At 34.9% G+C, this 18,749-nt stretch overlaps 1 protein-coding gene across 1 annotated transcript; it reads left to right on the top strand.

Moving 5' to 3' along the window:
* Positions 1–8,089: 8,089 nt before the first annotated feature.
* LOC144966076 (tetraspanin-33-like) lies at positions 8,090–18,401 on the top strand. The gene is made up of 7 exons (XM_078902122.1): positions 8,090–8,642; positions 9,192–9,392; positions 12,137–12,310; positions 13,252–13,389; positions 14,145–14,192; positions 15,281–15,397; positions 16,681–18,401. The coding sequence occupies exons 1-7, from the start codon at positions 8,562–8,564 to the stop codon at positions 16,789–16,791; spliced, it is 870 nt and encodes a 289-aa protein (XP_078758248.1). The 5' UTR covers positions 8,090–8,561; the 3' UTR covers positions 16,792–18,401.
* The last annotated feature ends 348 nt before the right edge of the window (positions 18,402–18,749 follow it).

The following is an 18,749-nucleotide window of genomic DNA, read 5'->3' as shown; positions in this document are numbered from 1 at the left end:
AATTTTGAACGGTTAAGATGACCTTCACCTTGTCAAATACTCTCAAACCATTAAAGTCCCTTTGGTCATTTCAATCGAATAATATTTGAAGGGCAAGTTTTCTGGCCCAAATTATTTTAATGTTTTTTTCTCCAGAATCTGGTACATAGTTTACTTGGGGATTGTAGCTATCTGACAAGTTTGACAGAATGTTCGACCCCTGGATTGACAATTGATTAACTTTGTCTACCGCTATTTTGTCAATAAACAAATATTATTCTAAAAGCATTAGGGAACAAATTAAACCGAGGAGCCCAGTAAATTGTTAGGATCACTGTTGTCCCACAATCAAAAGGGCTGCTATCAGTCTCTGGCTGATGTCGTCCAAATTTTTTGTTATTGACCCAGAAGTGATTGAAGAGCTGAGCTGGGTTTGTGAGAGGTCTTACAGAGATCAGAAAGTACTATGTGATAAAGCAGCATCCTATCCAAATGGCGCAGAGAAATTTTTACTCTCTGAATAACATTTCAGAAGCTGAGATAAACTCTGGCTCTATTGGCCTCATGATTCTCAAGGATTGCTATCATAGAAAATATTTGTAAGTGACTCCCTTCGCGAGGTATTGTTTGCTGCTGTTTGCCGAGGCATTGCATGATGGGATGATCCATAATACAAACATCTACTGTCAGCAGATATATATATATATATATATATATATATATATATATATATAATATATATATATATATATATATATATATATATATATATATATAATATATACTATCAATAGCATTCTGTAATAGTGGTTAGAAAGATAAAAGTCTTGTCTTTTTTATTGCCTATGGCCTCACCCACTATTTCTATGATGTTCTATTCCCAGGACACACATAATATATTTCAAGTTGTATCCGTTGTATATTTCACAGAGGCAGCAATTGTGAATATGTTTTATGATAGTCTACGATTTATGCATTGGTGTAATTCTAATTTTATGCTATGGAATTTGACAATGATGAATGTTAAATTGTTTAATTTATTAATATTATTATTATTAATTTAAGTTATTTTGCTTGAGATATTGTGAGTCAGGTGAAAATATAGCTGAATAATCTAACCTATAATAACTGTAAAATGTTTATGTGTATTATATATATATATATATATATGGATGGTTATGTGAATGTGTGTATCGTGTGAGGGTCCATGCCAGAAAAATACTGGGGGATTTGTAAATGAATAGTTATGTGTTATAAGGGATTTATTTCTGAGCATATCGGTTTTTATTTCATTCCACTTTTTGATTGAAACCAAAGTAATTGGAATTTGTGTGGCCGGACGTTGTAAAATTGAGAAAATGCATTCAAAAGTGTAACCGTAACAATGAAATGAATTGTCGTCGTAACGCAGGGACATTGTTCAGTATGTAGGCAAGAACTGGGCTGTTTTCGTAATGTAGAGACATTGCTCAGGGTATTGTATGTAGGCAAGAACTGGGCTTGTCGTCCTGCGCTGAAATCCTCTGATAGTCATAGTGTCGCATGGGCCGTTTTGTTCTGAATATATTTTGTAAATATTTGAGTTTTCCTTTTATGTCATCTCAAACTAAGTTTATCAATAATATGCACTTGGAATTTACTCGTTCCACTTCCCTTTTTGAACCAGTTCACCTTTGTCTTACTTTTTCTTGGGTGCGTTTAACTGCAAGTCAAGATTTATTTTTACTATCCCATTTTCTTCCTTTTTATTGGTGCTGAAATGACCTAAATCTGTTGTAAGCGCTGTATAACCCTTAAAACCAAACAAAACAGAGTGCTTTTATTCTATTTATTTTTCTAGCTAGACACGGGCTCATGAATTCTTGTGAAGGTCACTTGATGTGCTCTCTATTCTCCTATCTTTTTACACCGTCCATGGAGGTTTAGTTTTGTTTTGTGTTAATGGAATGAGGACATTTGGTTTTGGCTGGGTGTTTTGTGTTAATGGAATGGGGACATTTGGTTTTGGCTGGGTGTTTTGTGTTAATGGAATGAGGACATTTGGTTTTGGCTGGGTGTTTTGTGTTAATGGAATGGGGACATTTGGTTTTGGCTGGGTGTTTTGTGTTAATGGAATGGGACATTTGGTTTTGGCTGGGTGTTTTGTGTTAATGGAATGAGGACATTTGGTTTTGGCTGGGTGTTTTGTGTTAATGGAATGGGGACATTTGGTTTTGGCTGGGTGTTTTGTGTTAATGGAATGAGGACATTTGGTTTTGGCTGGGTGTTTTGTGTTAATGGAATGGGGACATTTGGTTTTGGCTGGGTGTTTTGTGTTAATGGAATGGGGACATTTGGTTTTGGCTGGGTGTTTTGTGTTAATGGAATGAGGACATTTGGTTTTGGCTGGGCCCTGTGTTGCATCTTTTTGTGGTGTCAGAGAATCAGATTAATGTATATTCTCAAGAAAGATTATATTTTTTTTCCTTAGAGATCATCTCCATTTATTATGTTATGATTTCGTAAGTAATGTTTGGATCTATCTTGTAACCATTTGAATGAATCTCTTTTGCTGAGGTCTTTTGTATGCATTTTAGCAAGAACAGACTTGATGCATAATTATACGAATTTGCAGGACTGTCAATCCTACGAATGCAGTTAGCCACTACACATATTCGCACAAGTCCACACAACCAGTGTGTTGATCCAGCTGTTAGCCACTACACATATGCGCACAAATTACACAACCAGTGTGTGGTGCTCCATTTTGCATAGTGACCAAACTGCATTTATATCAGTCGTGCAGATTCATAGGATTATGGGTTTAGTCTGCCCCTGCTCTACGATGGCCTTAGACTGGACATGTGGATCAGTTGTTGTTGGGCCTGCCTCTGGTCCTTGTTTGAACTCGTCCTCTTTGTGGCAGTTTTTCTTGAATTCTTTCAAGTGCATGTCCTGGGTGGGGTTCCTGACCTCCCATAGTGGGTAGGGAGGTGCTTGCTGTGTCATCTATCCTCCTATATGTTTTCCAACTTGCTTTATGTTTTGTCCTGGTCCTGGCCGGAGACCTTGGCTGGGAGGGAAATAGTCAAATGTATGGTTATTGTTTTGGGAGATTATATTTTTTTCCTTGTAAATGATCTCTCTGTTATTTATTATTATATTTGTTATTTGGAATGTATAATATAAACATTTGAGTGTATTCCTCTTACTGGAATCTTGTGCTGGTGTCTGTGTGAGACTATTAGGTGATCTCTAAGTACTTTGATGGTAGTGTGCTCTTGGAAACTACACCTATTTCCTATTTGAACCATTCCCCTTTGTCTTACCTTTTCTTGGATGCTTTAATTGTAATTCTACAGCTTTTTACTATCCCATTTTCTGGGTGGGGTTCCAGACCTCCCGTAGTGGGCAGGGAGGCACTTACTGTGTCTTCTATCCCCCTATATCTGTCTTCCAACTCACTCTCTGTCTTTGTCTTGGAATGAGATTACTTGGTTTTGTCCTGGCCCTGGCCGGATACTCTAGCTGAGAGGGAAACAGTCAAATGTACAGTTAGTTTTGGGAGATGATATTTTTTTCCTTGTAAATCATCTCTCTGTTATGCATTGTATTATGTTTTCTTTATATTATATACGATTTGTAAAACATTTGAGTGTATTCCTCTTAGTGGGAACCTGTGCTTGTCTCTGGATGAGCCTTTTAGTGATCTCAAACTAAGTACTTTGATACTGTGCTCTTGGAATCTACATCTGTTTCCTATTTGAACCAATTCCCCTTTGTCTTACCTTTTCTTGGGTGCTTTAATTGTAATTCTAGAACTTTTTACTAACCCATTTTCTTCCTTTTTACTGGTGCGATATGACCTTAATGTGTTGCAAGCGCCGTAAAACACTTAAAAAAGCGGGTGGTTGGATGGGAGCATCACCCTTGAATCATATACCTATGATGTTCGCATAGGTATACGATCCGATAGTGATGTCGTTTCTTCTTCTCTTTACTAGCCTATCCTGTTTCTTTGGTTTGTGATTGTATTTTTGACAGGGGATATTTTTTTTTCTGTAAATCTTTTGCCTGTTTGTTCTTGGTTATTTATAATTTAGCTTATGATATCTTTAGGTTATGATTTTGATTTACATTTGTACTATTTTTGTTAGATTGCTTGTTTTTTGTTTCAGCGGTCTCTCATATAACCTCAATTGTGTTGGAAGAGACCTAAAGCAACAAACAAACAAACAAAAAAAAACACTTAAAAACAAACATCTCTCTCTCTCTCTCTCTCTCTCTCTCTCTCTCTCTCTCTCTCTCTCTCTCTCTCTCTCTCTCTCTCTCTCCTCTCTCTCTCTCTCTCTCCTCCTCTCTCTCTCCTCTCCTCTCTCTCTCTCTCTCTCTCTCTCTCTCCTCTCTCTCCCTCCCTCTCTCTCTCCCTCTTCTCTCCTCTCTCTCTCTCTCTCTCTCTCCCCCTCTCTCCTCCCTCTCTCTCTCTCCTCCCTCTCTCTCTCCTCTCTCTCTCTCTCTCTCTCTCTCTCTCTCTCTCTATTCTTATATATAATATAATATATATATATATATATATATATATATATATATATATATATCGTTAAAAATAAACTTTACTTAACTGCAATTTTACCCTGATTCTTTTGTAATCTCTTTTTTAAAAATGACATACTTTAAAAAAAAAAAAAAAAAAAATGTCCCTAGCCCACCGCGCCCTTGTACTGTATTCCATTCTTGTAATTATTTCTGATTTGTTAAAACCATACCATTGTATTTTTTTTATAAATGAGTCAGATTTCTCTGTAGATATGTAAGTACAGTTTATGTATATTATTTCGATTGTGTCTGTAATTTTAAAAGAAAAGTTTGATATGAAAAAGCGTGGCATGTGTATGTGTGTATCGCTAAATGGTTATACTTTGTAGAGTTTTATGACTTGTAATATATTATACTCCTGTTCTCTAATCTATTTACACTATTTCATGTTCTACCCCTCTCCCTCACCGCCTTCCCCCCCCCCCCCCCCCCCCCCCCCCCATGATGGTATTCATGCTCATTTACCTTTCTTCATTTTAAAATAATTATACTTATTGATAGGTCATCAGGTTAGTGGCAAATAAATAAATTGTTTATGTTACATATTGGCTTTATTTTGTCGTTTATTTTGATTATTTTTTTATCTATCTATCTAGTGATTGGTAGATTGATCTATTTAATTTATTTATTTATGGCTCTCCCTTGGTGGGCAGAGAGTTCACTTGCTGTATCTTCAATCCCCTATATCTGTTTTTCCTTTCCATGTCTCTCTCTGTCTTTGTTCTGTTTTTCCTTTCCATGTCACTCTCTGTCTTTGTTCTGTTTTTCCTTTCCATGTCACTCTCTGTCTTTGTTCTGTTTTTTTCCTTTCCATGTTACTCTCTGTCTTTGTTCTGTTTTTCCTTTCCGTGTTACTCTCTGTCCTTGTTCTGTTTTTCCTTTCCATGTCACTCTCTGTCTTTGTTCTGTTTTTCCTTTCCGTGTTACTCTCTGTCCCTGTTCTGTTTTTCCTTTCCATGTTACTCTCTGTCTTTGTTCTGTTTTTTCCTTTCCATGTCACTCTCTGTCTTTGTTCTGTTTTTCCTTTCCATGTCTCTCTCTGTTTTTGTTCTGTTTTTCCTTTCCATGTCACTCTCTGTCTTTGTTCTGTTTTTCCTTTCCATGTCACTCTCTGTCTTTGTTCTGTTTTTCCTTTCCATGTCACTTTCTGTTTTTGTTCTATGTTGAGGTTGCTGAGTTTCTTTCCCGTTTTTATTTTTTTGTTTCTGTTCCTGGTCCTGATGGGAATCCTTGGCTGGGAGTCCAGGTCAGATTTTCGGACCTCCGATTGTGGGCCGGGAGGTCACATTTTCTGTGTATTCTATCGCCTAGAATATCTGTTTTCACTTTACATTTCTTTCTCTTGTCATTATTCTGAATTAAGATTGCTCAAGGTTTTTTGGGTTTATTTATTTATTTATTTATTTTTTTAATTTGATTTAATATGTTTTTTGATGATCGCTGGGTAGGGGTTCTTGACCTCCCATTGTGGACAGGAAGCTTTCTTACTGTTTCTACTACACCCCTACATCTGTTTTCCAACTTGCTTTCTGTCTTTGTCTTGGAACGAGATTACTTGGTTTCGTTCTTTCCCCTGGACAGGGTCTTTGGCGGGAAGGGATTCAGTCAAATGGATAGTTATAGTTTTGATGATGATATTATTTTCGTTGTGAAGCATCTCTCTGTAATGGATTGTTTTAGTTTTAATTGTTGTTTTCAATGAATAACGTAAGCATTGAAGTGTGTTCCTTTCTGTGAGATCGTGTGCTGGATGACTTTTTTAGGTGACCTCAAACTAAGTACACATTGATTTCATTGATGTTAGGTGTGCCCTTGAAATAACTCATATAGGAATGAGATTAGCGGAAGAGTAGCGTCCCTTGATTGGACGTCACCCATAGTCTGTGACGTCACCGGCGGAAAAGTTATTAGAGAGAGAACGTCATGTTGTTGTGCGCGGAAGCGAGGACGAGAACGTTTATTGTATGGTTATGAAAGTTTGGCGAGAATCACTCATAAGCACGGATGGCCAAAAAAATCAACAACAAACCAATAACATAGGCCTGAGTGACGTTAACATCGTTCTATCTATAGCGCTTTACTTTCCACCGGTAAAGTGCTCAACATGGCAAATCAACCACACATGCAAACACACACACACACACACACACACACACACAGGATGGGGTTCCAGACCTCCCATGGTGGGCAGGGAGGTACTTACCATGTTTTTTTCCTGGCCCTCGTCGGATTCCTCGCTGGGAGGGAAACAGTCAAATGCATAGTTATTAATTTTGGAGATGATACTTTTTTTCCTTGTAAATCATCTCTCTGTTATGTATTTTTTATATTTGTTATAATTTATAATGTAAGCATTTGAGTGTATTCCTCTTTGTAAGATTTTGTGCTTGTGTCCGGATGAGACTTATTGGTGATCTCAAACTAACTATATTGATAGTATACTCTTGGAATCTACATCTGATCTCTATTTGTTCCCAGTTCCCCTTTGTCTTCCTTTCTCTTGGGTGCTTTAATTGTAATTCTAGAACTTTTTACTATCCCATTTTCTTCCTTTTTACTGGCGCTGATATAACCTAAATGTGTTGCAAGCGCCGTAAAACCCTTAAACACAAGCATACAAACAGACAAACACACACACATATACACACACACACACGGGCGCGCTCACTTCCAGATATCCTCTTTCTCTCCACTCTCTCTCTCTTTCTCTCTCTCTCTCTCTCTCTCTCTCTCTCTCTCTCTCTCTCTCTCTCTCTCTCTCTCTCTCTCTCTCTCTCTCTCTCTCTCTCTCACTCTCCTCCCCCTCTTTTTCTCTTCACTCATAAGCACACGGATCAAAACGTATCAATTATTATTTACATTTATATTCATTTCGCGTAAAATAACTGTCTATTATCTATAATGATAATAATAATAATCATCATCATCATAATAATAGATGATGATGATGATGATGATGATGATGATGATGATGGTGATAATAAAATAATAATAATAGTGATAATAAAATAATAATAATAATAATAATAATAATAATAATAATAATAATAATAATAATAATAATAATAATAATAATAATAATAATAATAATAATAATAATAATAATAATAATAATAATAATAATAATAATAATATCAAGCTGATCATGTTTTTTCCCACCCAATATGGCAGCTGTTTCCACGGCATAAAATACCTTATCATTCTGACAAATACAAATATGTTTTTATCCCGCCTGAATAATATAACATATTATTTGCTCACATGAGAAAATCAATAAATAAAATGAAAAGCCTCTTTCGTTTCACCCCTCCTCCCCTCGTTTAATTTTATGTTGTTGACTGAGGTTACATTTTGAGCTTTAAAACGTTCCTTGTTTAATCATTTCGTTCTCTTTTGAATCTGTCGTATTCACTTTTGTTCTACATTAAACGTTGATAATTGGGCTTTAAGTTTTTAAAATTTTCATGGTAATTTCCATTGACTCATCGGTCTCATCATAATAATTCATGACAATTTAAGAGTAAAAGACGAACCCGGAAATGGAAGAGAGCTTCCGTGTTTGATTGAAAAGAAAATAAAGTAGGCTATCTTCTAGCAGTCAGAAGTGAGATAAAGATGACCAGCAGAAGAAAGAACACCTCAGCTTTGCTATCAAGTTGTAATGATTGAATAAAATGCAGATTTTGGTGAATGGTTAGCGGTATGCTATAAAGATTTTGTTCTTGACACAGAGGCTGGAGTTTAGACAAATCTGACTTCCCCTCGAAACGACAGTCTGACTCACACGATGGAGATGGAGCCTTTTTAGCAGAGATCTTGAGTATCATCATCTTCACTTTCACAGTGTGTTATTCTTGTGATTCTGTGGGGGTGGATGTGCTGACGGACACCCGGTCTCTTTTTAAAGCAGACCACATATCCACACTCATCTGTGACGTGGGTCTTGCCATTTGCTGCTATACAGACATAAGCAAATACTCTTAAAATCGTCGACAGCAGTCACCAGGATGGGATGTTTTTCCAGTCGAGACACCTTTGTGAACCCTGTTTTGAAGTACATCTTGTTCTTCTCGAACTTTATGTTCTGGGTAAGAAGTCGTCTGTTGAAATGTTAAAGTTTGAAGTAGTTATATGTCCAAGTGCAGTAGTTCTTTTTTCTTTTTTTTTCATTACCTACATCACTAGAAGATAGATAGGTCTAGATATCTAGTTGATATTTGCTTCATGAAGTCCCTCTTCATTCATATAGCTAGTTGAGCAGAAGGGAAAAGGTTACATTACATTTAAGTAGAGGCTAGGGAGACCAAAATCTTGGCCAGTTTGTCTAGGGAGACCAAGATTTTGGATTTTAATATGCTTATTATTAACTACTAGAGAGGTGGGCCTTTGGCCTACCAACCTCCGCTGAACGTCCAATTCGCCTTGAGCACACATTCAAGTAAAAGATAAATATTTTTTTTTTATTATTCTGTCCAAACGAATGGTTGGTATGGATTAAGAAGCTAAGTATTGGTAACCCCGGCGCAGCTCTCTATATAAACCCTAAAACTAATTTTATATTCGTGTATTCAAATTTAAATAATTTAAATTTTCATAATTTACATGAATTAAAATGTATCCAATAACGATTATTACAGCTTGCTGGTCTATGTCTTCTTGCCATTGGGTTGTGGGCCCATGTGGAGAAAGAGAGATTTTCCTTCAAAGATGTTCAGTCTGTGTTTGACTTCATAACAGACCTGTCCATTCTGTGTGTTATAACAGGGTGCATCATTTTTCTGTTGGGTTTCTGTGGCTGTCTTGGGGCTTTGAGGGAGAATACGTGCCTTATAAAACTGGTAAGTCATGTTACTTGTTTGGATAAGTGATTGTGAGTTTTAGGAATCGATTGCTTTAAGGAATAAAATAGTAAGCCAGGTTAATGTGTTAGGATAAAGGATTATTATTTTTAGGGGATAGTAAGTCAGGTTACTGTGTTAGGATAAAGGATTATTATTTTTAGGGGTCTATTGCTTAAATGTTTTCCTTTAAATTTGTCTTTTTCTAATCGTTTTGTGGTTCTTATTTACTGGAATCAGCAGGAAAACTATTCCTCTTCAAAATAATTGAAATTTAATTTTAAATTTCCAACAACTGATTACGAAAAGTTTTTGGATGAATTTTGGCTTTATTAGGAGAGACAAGTTAACGATTAGTACAAAGTTTCTCACTTTATGGGGGTTTTTTTGTGTTTTTTTTTTCTTGTTTTTCTTTCCTTATTAAAAAAAAAAAAATCTTATTTAGAGGCAGACTTACTTTTAATGCCTAAAATTAAAAACGGAAGGAGTAATGTTTAATGGCTGGCAAATAATCTCTACTTGATCAGTTTATGATTTGTTTATGTTTTTGTTTGTACTATATAAACTTTTTAATTGTCACTTTTGGAGTATTAACTCTTAGTCTTAGTCATATCACTTAGATTGTCAGTCATTTTGAGAGATGGTCTTATCTTTTCGACATGAATATCTGGGGTTAATATTTTAAAAAAAATAAATAAATAAAAAATAAAATTCCCTTTATTCATCCCCATGGGGAAATTTGTCTTTAGGGTCTATTCCAAGGGAAGACTGGAATAACCCAGGCATTAGCCGCAAGGTGAGCTAAGGCGAGGTCACTTGCTCAAAGCCACACAGCGCGGCGGGTGATTGAACTCTGTACCTTTTGGGTACGAAGCAAAGACTGTATTGCTGAGCCCCACGCTGTCCCATAAAAAAGGAGTGTCTTCATCCAATATGATCAATGTACTATTAAATGTACTATTGCTTTGAGGCTCCCAATAGTTCAGTTTGTAGAGCACTCGTGTCACACTCAATGGGACTGAGTTCGATCCCGGGTTAAGTTGAGATCTTTTTCTGACACCCCCTGTCCACCCAGCAGTGATTGAGTAGCTGGATCTGTTAGATCTGGCAGAATATACTTTGCGATAAATGAGTGTTCTATCCAAATGGTAGCAAGCAATTCCAATTGTCCATTTCATGCTAGAGAAACTGGGATAAATTTTGGCCTCGTGGCTCTGACAGACTTTTCACTTTTTTTACTCGAACTGATGGAAAAGATAAAGTGAGAAATGAACGAATGCGAAGGTTGACTGAAGTGAAGAATAAGAATGTATCAATAAAGATGAGAGAAGATAGATTGAAATGGTTGGGACATGTAAAGAGATGAGAGAGGGAGTATGTGGGAAAGAAAGTATTGGACTTACAATTAGCGGGAAAGAGGAAAACGGGACGCCCAAAGACTAGATGGTTGGATAAGGTAAAGGATGATGTGAAAGAACTGGGCCTGGAGGAAGACGATGCTCTGAACCGAGATGGATGGAGATGTGGCATTCATTATGGCAACCCTGCAACTTGCGGGATAAGCTGAAAGAAGAAGAAGATGGAAAAGTTTGATTTTGTAACTCTTTAAGTTAACAAGAAAAAATTATGACATCCCTTAACAGAAATAGGTAATTTTTATTTGATCTCACTGGCTACTTATTGCAATCAAGATGCTTTAGATAATGAATTAAAATTTGGAAAGAAATTGGAGAACTTTCAGGAATTGAGAAGTGAGGATATTTAAAATTCATCAATAAGTAGTTCATAGAAATATCTTACGCGGGCTTTTCCTGACTTACATATTGATATCATGGTTGAAAGTTCGCCGGAAAAATCCGGCATGGCCGGATTTTTATTTTTGAAAAAGAGGTCTCGCCATTTTTTTTTTGTCTGGCCGGAATTCGAAAATGAAAAAAAAACGGCAACTGTCGCCATTTATATTTAGTTTATAGTAGTTTATATAATTAACCGCACTTCTGTTTTTTCCTCTTATTGGTAGTTGCAGGATTTTTTTTTCTGAGCACCTGCCTTTGCAGGATTAATATCATTGAGTAACTTTCACCCATGATTGATATTATACAGTCGTTTTTTGTTCTTTTTCAACATCGATTTTCCCTGTTCTTCTATGGAGCATTACATGAAGCATGAAGATCAAAGTTTTCAGTAATGAACAAAAATGAATGTAACAGCTTTGTAAAAGTAATAATAATAATAATAATAATAAAGTGTTCTTTTATAATGCTAAACGCCGAAGCCTCAAAGTGCTTTACAATATACTTGTCAAACCATAAACACACTCATACTGACCCTGTCAGACACACACAACAAACGCACACACTAACAATACAAGTATACAAAATGAAACTGACATTCAACAAAATGGAATCAAAAAATAAAACGTATAATTTACTCATCAATAAGAAAATGCCTAGGATAAAAATTTCTGGAAAAGATGAGTCTTTAGATTTTTCTTAAAATTTTCTACGCTGCCCAAGAACCTTACTGACAAAGTAAGCGAGTTCCAAATGGTAGGTCCTGCTTTATAGATAGACCTATATTTATTCCTTTTCGAAGATGTTATTTTAATTTTTGTTCATAACTTTTTACACACCACAGCTTCTAGCAGCTCAGTATAAAAGTTTTCACACTTTTTGCTCATTATATCGTTGATTTCAAGGAAAATGTACTGAATTTTATTGTAATTGTAATCCTATTGTATCCAGTACTACATCACTCTGTGCATCATCTTTATGGGGCAAGTTGGTGGCGCAGTCTATGTCTTCCTCAAGTCCAGTGAATTCAAAGACATGTTCATTAAGACGCTACGAGAAGAGCTTGTACGACTTTACACGGAGAAAGAAGACAAGCGGATGCTGGTTGACTGGATACAACAGGAGGTATTTTGTAATTGTAATTTTTTTTATAATTGAGCTTTATATAGCGCGATATCCACTCAAAGCGCTTTACAAGGGGTCCCTGGTCAACAACAACATTTAACGTGTAGGACGGGACATGACGCCTGTTAGGCGATGATACATTTTTTCGGACAAGGACAACTCTGTTAACGGCCAGGTACTCATCTTACACCTGAGTATGGTGAGAGAATGTGAGTGAAGAGCCTTTTCCAAGGACTCAACTATGTGCTGAGTGTGAGGCTCGAACCCAGGACCTTCCGATCCAAAAGCGAGTGTCATACCACTAGACTACATAGCCTGACATTTTGATGTAGAAATTGATAACGATTTTGAAAAAACTATTTTTAAGGCACAAAATAACACTTGAACCAATAGTTGTATTTGTATTTGTAATTGTAGAAATTTCACTGAGCAAGTATTAACATTTTCCATAGTTGTCGTAATCCAAGCTTTATGATATGCTGTCATGAATGACATTTCAGTATTTGACATTGGACTTTTAAATGGGATAGGCTAATGTCACATTATGTGTGCGGCTATGTGGTCTAGTGGTATGACACTCGCTTTCGGATCGGAAGGTCCTGGGTTCGAGCCGTGCTCGGCGCATTGTTGAGTCCTTGGAGAAGGCTCTTTACACACGTTCTCTCACCGTAATCAGGTGTAAAATGAGTACCTGGCTGTCAACAGCGTTGTCTCTGTTGGAGAATTTGTATCATCGCCTAACAGGCTTCATGTCTCGTTCTACATGTTACATGTTGCTGTTGGTCAGGGACCCTTTGTAAAGCGCTTTGAGCATGTTTAGTGGATATTACACTATATAAAAGCAAATTTATTTTTTTAAAAAATGATTTGTATTCTATCGTCCTTTTTATTTTATTAGTTAAGCAAAGAATATATAACTCTTTTGCACATGTCTTCTATAGCTTGGCTGTTGTGGAATGTCGTCAGAGGGTTTCAAAGACTGGAACAACAATCCGTATTACAACTGTACTAAAGACAACAGGAGTCCACTGGCTTGTGCTGTCCCGTACTCGTGTTGTATCAAACAGGATACAGTCTATGTAGGTCTTTCTGGATTGGATGGTTTTTTAAAACCCATTTTATCAAATTACCACTAGATTTTACACTTTTTGTACCTGTACGAGAAGTCAATGATTAAATAAAGAAAGAACATTTAAAAAACAAAAAAGAAAGAAAAAACACTTATAATAACAGTGATGTTAAAATTAAAACAAGAAAACCAAAAATAAAATGTTCTGGATTATGTTTTGTAAATGTGTTGTTGGTCTTTGTCGTCGTCTTCTTTTTCTTCTTCTTCTTCTTCTTCTTCTTCTTCTTCTTCTTCTTCTTCTTCTTCTTCTTCTTCTTCTTCTTCTTCTTCTTCTTCTTCTTCTTCTTCTTCTTCTTCTTCTTCTTCTTCTTCTTCTTCTTCTTCTTCTTCTTCTTCTTCTTCTTCTTCTTCTTCTTCTTCTTTTTCTTTCAAATTTCCTGCCCATCAATGTTTTTGATAAATCATCTTAACAACACCACTACCACATTATCTCATTTGTCTGTAGTGTTTCATTCATCCTGTATTGTTGAGAAAGGGGAAACCCGAAACGTCCATTTTATCTGTTTTTCTATATTGAATTGAAGCTTACATTCAATTTCACATTGTCATTTAGAGGAGTACATACAGGAAATGTTGCAAATATCATTGAATATCTTGAATCTATGGGAAAAAAATTTCTAAGTGTTCATATTTATATAAAAAAAACATCTTCTCAGCAGTTGTGATTTTAATTCCAATTCATAATTGGTTGTTTTCCTTCCTCAGGAGGGTGTGCCAAATATATTGTGTGGAGCCAACTCTTTAGATGAAAAGGTTTGTAGTGCAGCTCTGTTATTCTTTTTCAGGAATTAGATGATATTACTTCCTAAAAATAAAATAAAATAAGACTTTACTTGAATTCTTGATAAATTGATACTAATTAAGAGGCCTATTACATAGGATGGCCTGGGATTAGACCCAAATCAAAAATCTTGAACCTGATCTTGCGACAATGTAAAATTTGAGATGGAGAAATCAAAGTTATTCGATACTGCTTGTGTACATTGAACACGGACGTCAGGCAAAGCATCTACATCACATCGATGTGCGCCAATCGTTCGCGGATATTCTTAACCACTGAAAATTCTTACTGGTAGCTTTTTTAACCAATGGAAATACTTGTTTATTTGTGATTTTATTGTAGTCATGAGTGATAAGAACATCGACTTAAGCGACATCGACTTATGTGGAGTTTTAAACAATTTTTTACTAATGTTATATAGGAAGAAGGGGGAGGGACCAAGAAAAAAAATCGACTTGGGTAAAAATCGACTTAGGCAACGTCGACGTATCCAGAGTGCACTGTATTATGTGTACCTATGGGTACAAAGCAAAATCCGTGATATTATTATTATTATTATTATTATTATTATTATTATTATTATTATATTATTATTATTATATTATTATATATTATTATATATATTATTATTATTATTATTATTATTATTATTATTATTATTATTATTATTATTATTATTATTTATTATTATTATTATTTATTATTATATATTAATATTATTATTATTATTATTATTATTAATTATATTATTATTATTATATTATTATTATTATTATTATTATTATTATTATTATTTATTATATTATTATTAATTATTATTAAATATTATTATATTATTATTATCATTATCATTATTATTATTATTATTATTATTATTATTATTATTATTATTATTATTATTATTATTATTATTATTATAATTATTATTATTATTATCATTATTATTATTATTATTGTTATCATCATCGTTTCACTCTTTTTTCCTCCTCCTCATCATCATCATCAATACATATCACCATCTCTTCCACTCCAATGTTTTTGTTTGCCTTGTCCTGTCCAGGTGATGGGCTCCACCAGCAACATCTACCACACAGGCTGTGTGTCGTCTGTCATGAGACTGGCAGAAGAGAACCTTGTGATAGTTGGTGGCATTATTATCGGATTCGCTCTTCCTCAGGTATGCTAGTTGTCACTGGCTGTTTCAACAGGCTATTGGTTGTCTAGGGATGATTTAGATAATGAAAATTGATATTAAAATGTGGGCGTCCTTGAGATAATCAGTCGCATGGTGAAAAGCTTCGAACTGAGATATTGACAATTTTAGTCAAGAGGTCAATATTTATGGAAAATGAGTTCTCATCAAAACTCGTTAAATCAAATATTTTTCTACATATTGATGAAATATTTTAATTGAATTCTACTCCTAAATATTTTATTTTAATCATTTTATGAAGGTAATTATTATGCTTAATTTCAACTCTTGCCAACTTTGGATGCGATTTCTCAAAATTAGGGTTTCACATCCTAGCCCATGCATATGTCCATAACTTCATGAAAAATCACCCGATTTGCTTCAAATAAAGATTTAAATGCTCAGGAGACATTTGGGCTTTCAAAAAAAAGGCAAAATAAAACGCAAAACAAACATTTTCACCATCTGACAGATTATGTCAGGGATGCACACCAAATATCAAAAGTATGAAATTTGGGTCATCTTTATATGTTTAAGTGAAGACAGTTGATGTAGTTTCTAAGAGTGACTGTGAAAGAAATGATATGAAAGCAGCGAACGAATCATATCATATTATAAAGCTGAAAACATTCATTTACATATGTTGGCTCGAGGGTCAAAAACCGAAATATTTGTAGGGAGTTGAAATTGTGAATGACAGTGTATATGGGATGTATGCACCTTTTTAGAAAACAAATCAACATTTTTTGATATTTCGTAAATCATAATTTTAATGGCATTGATTTTTTGAGGTGTCCCCCACGATTTTTCTGCTAATCTGTCATGAAAAAATATTTTATAATCACAAAAATGTCATTTAAACACCGCAAATAATGCTCTCACACAGCTTTCAAACAGTCAGTAAGTATATCAACATTTGATTTTAATTATCTATGTCCTGTAAAATACCCTTTAAGCGTTCTTTGTTTTGTGATCATCGTCATTATTATTATTATTATTATTATTATTATTATTATTATTATTATTATTATTATTATTATTATTATTATTATTGGTCATTGTTGTTATTATTATTATTATTATTATTATTATTATTATTATTATTATATTATTATTATTATTATTATTAGTTATTATCATTATTATTATTATTATTATTATTATTATTATTATTATTATTATTATTATTATTATTATTATTATTATTATGATTATTGTCATTGTTGTTATAATTATTATTATGAAAACATTTTTTCTTATCATTTCAGATACTTGGTATTGTATTAGGTAGAACTTTGGATGGTCAGATAACTGACCAGCTAGCCAGATGGAGACGGTACAATGACCGACACCCAGCTCTCCTGACCAATCAAGTATGAGGGAGAATTGTACCAAGTAAAAATAGTTACTTTCTTAATGGAGTAAGGTTGGAGAATATTGACCCTGTGAAATGTGGAATCTTTCTTCTGGATAAAAGATTCTGTTTGTGCATTTTTCAAGATGAATTGGAAACCATTTCTTACAAAAGATTTATCATCTGCAATTTTAAACAGTTGCCATAATCAAAGTATAAAGCATTTTTAAATGGATTGAATCTGTGGTACTTTGCTGGTTTTCTACAAGTGCCTCAATTCCATGTGAGAAATACTCAAAATGAGATTATCAGTTATGCGCTATTTGTAAGATTTTGTCATATTTAGACAAATTAACCTGTGACTTACCTCCCCTGTTTTATTCAACATCTGCAGACCGACCCAATCACTTTGAACAGTCGTCAACTCCTCGTGTTTTTGACTTCAGCTTCATAACTGCTGAAATTTCTTTACTCAATTTAAACGTGTTGAAAGGAAATTTTGGAGTGACAGGACATTAGTGGACAATCAAAAGTATGGAGTGGCAGGACATGAGTGGCCAATCGAGTTTACAGTGCTATTTAATCCTGTCTGCTGGTGACAATGTGTTTATTTATTAAGTCAGGAGTAATGCCCCCCCCCCCCCCCTCTCCCCCTTTCTATACTACAAATATGACGAATTTTTATAAATTTTAAGGAGGCAGCTCGTCCTCCCACTCTTCTAAGCAGCTTTGTGTCCATTTAGATTAGATCTGTTGCCGAAAGGGAAACAGACATGTTTTTGTCTGTTGAAGGAATCTCAGACTTTATTATCCCTATCAAAACCCTTGTCAATTTGCTTAATCGCTACTCTCGTAGGTTATTATCCAAGTACAGAAAACGAAATGGTTAAGATGAAAAAAAAAAGAAAGAAAAGAAACCACAATCTGAATCACCAGACTGAAAATAAATATGACAGGATTGTTTTTAACAAGTAGCTAATTGGATGATGGAGATGATATCTCTAGTAACACTTAACCAGGGTCTTTGTGGACCATCCACTTATAAAGATTTCATCACTATATACATATTTGGGGGGGCTAATTGGATTCAGTAGTCTGATGTCACGCCACCCGACAACGGTGACCATCTTGGTTCTAAACAAAGAAAATCATTACTTTTTATTCTTCAAGCTGGCTAGAACTTTTCATATGTCTTGTGATCAGAATGTATGAAAGTCAAAACAAGATCATATTTGTATGTTTTTCTCCTCTGGATACACTTTTATGCTCGTCGGAGAAATATTTCATAAGGGCATCCGCCATTGTTCCGATAGTTTAGAGCCAGTGTTACTAAGTTACCATGCGTCATTAGGAAGGAAGTGACGTTACGACTATTGAATCCTAATTTCGGCCAAATTCATATTTTTCTCCCAAGATTTCAATTTTTTTTTGGTTCAGAGTTTGACTTTTAGAGCATTCTTTGAAAATGTGTTCAATCTACTCAGAAATGGAGGTGTGTGGATAAACCGAACTACACTTCACCACGACTGGCGTATTTGAAGGGGACAATTCATAAATATTTGGGCGAACTTCATATATTTTGGGGTATATAGATTCGTTTTCTTTACATTTGGATTCCCCCCCCCCCCCCCCCCCAACCAAAAATGTCCAGATTTTGTGTGAACTGTCGTGGTAGGTCAGTCTTTGTCCCCCAGTGAGATGGTTGGTTGCTATAATTAGAATGTGTGCTTTCAGGTAGAACTGATGGGGTCTGTGGTGCTAGTTGATAATGGCACTGACCAGCACCATTTTTCTAAGTGTGCATAGGACAATTAATGAGGATAATACCGTACAACATCTATTGTATCATTTTAACACTGCAGAGCTGCCAACACTCCTCTTCTCCCCTGGATTTTCCATTTTTTTTAGGATTTTAAATTCGACAAATTTGTGAGGGGATTTTTATCATCCCAATTTATCCCTGATTTTATCTTTTTTTTTTTT

Source organism: Berghia stephanieae, chromosome 2 (assembly GCF_034508935.2).
Source record: "Berghia stephanieae isolate SIO BIC M18660-M18661 chromosome 2, UCSD_Bste_1.3, whole genome shotgun sequence".
Taxonomy (NCBI): domain Eukaryota; kingdom Metazoa; phylum Mollusca; class Gastropoda; order Nudibranchia; family Aeolidiidae; genus Berghia; species Berghia stephanieae.
The sequence above is the reverse complement of the archived record's forward strand: the minus strand, read 5'-3'. Positions and strand labels throughout refer to the sequence as shown.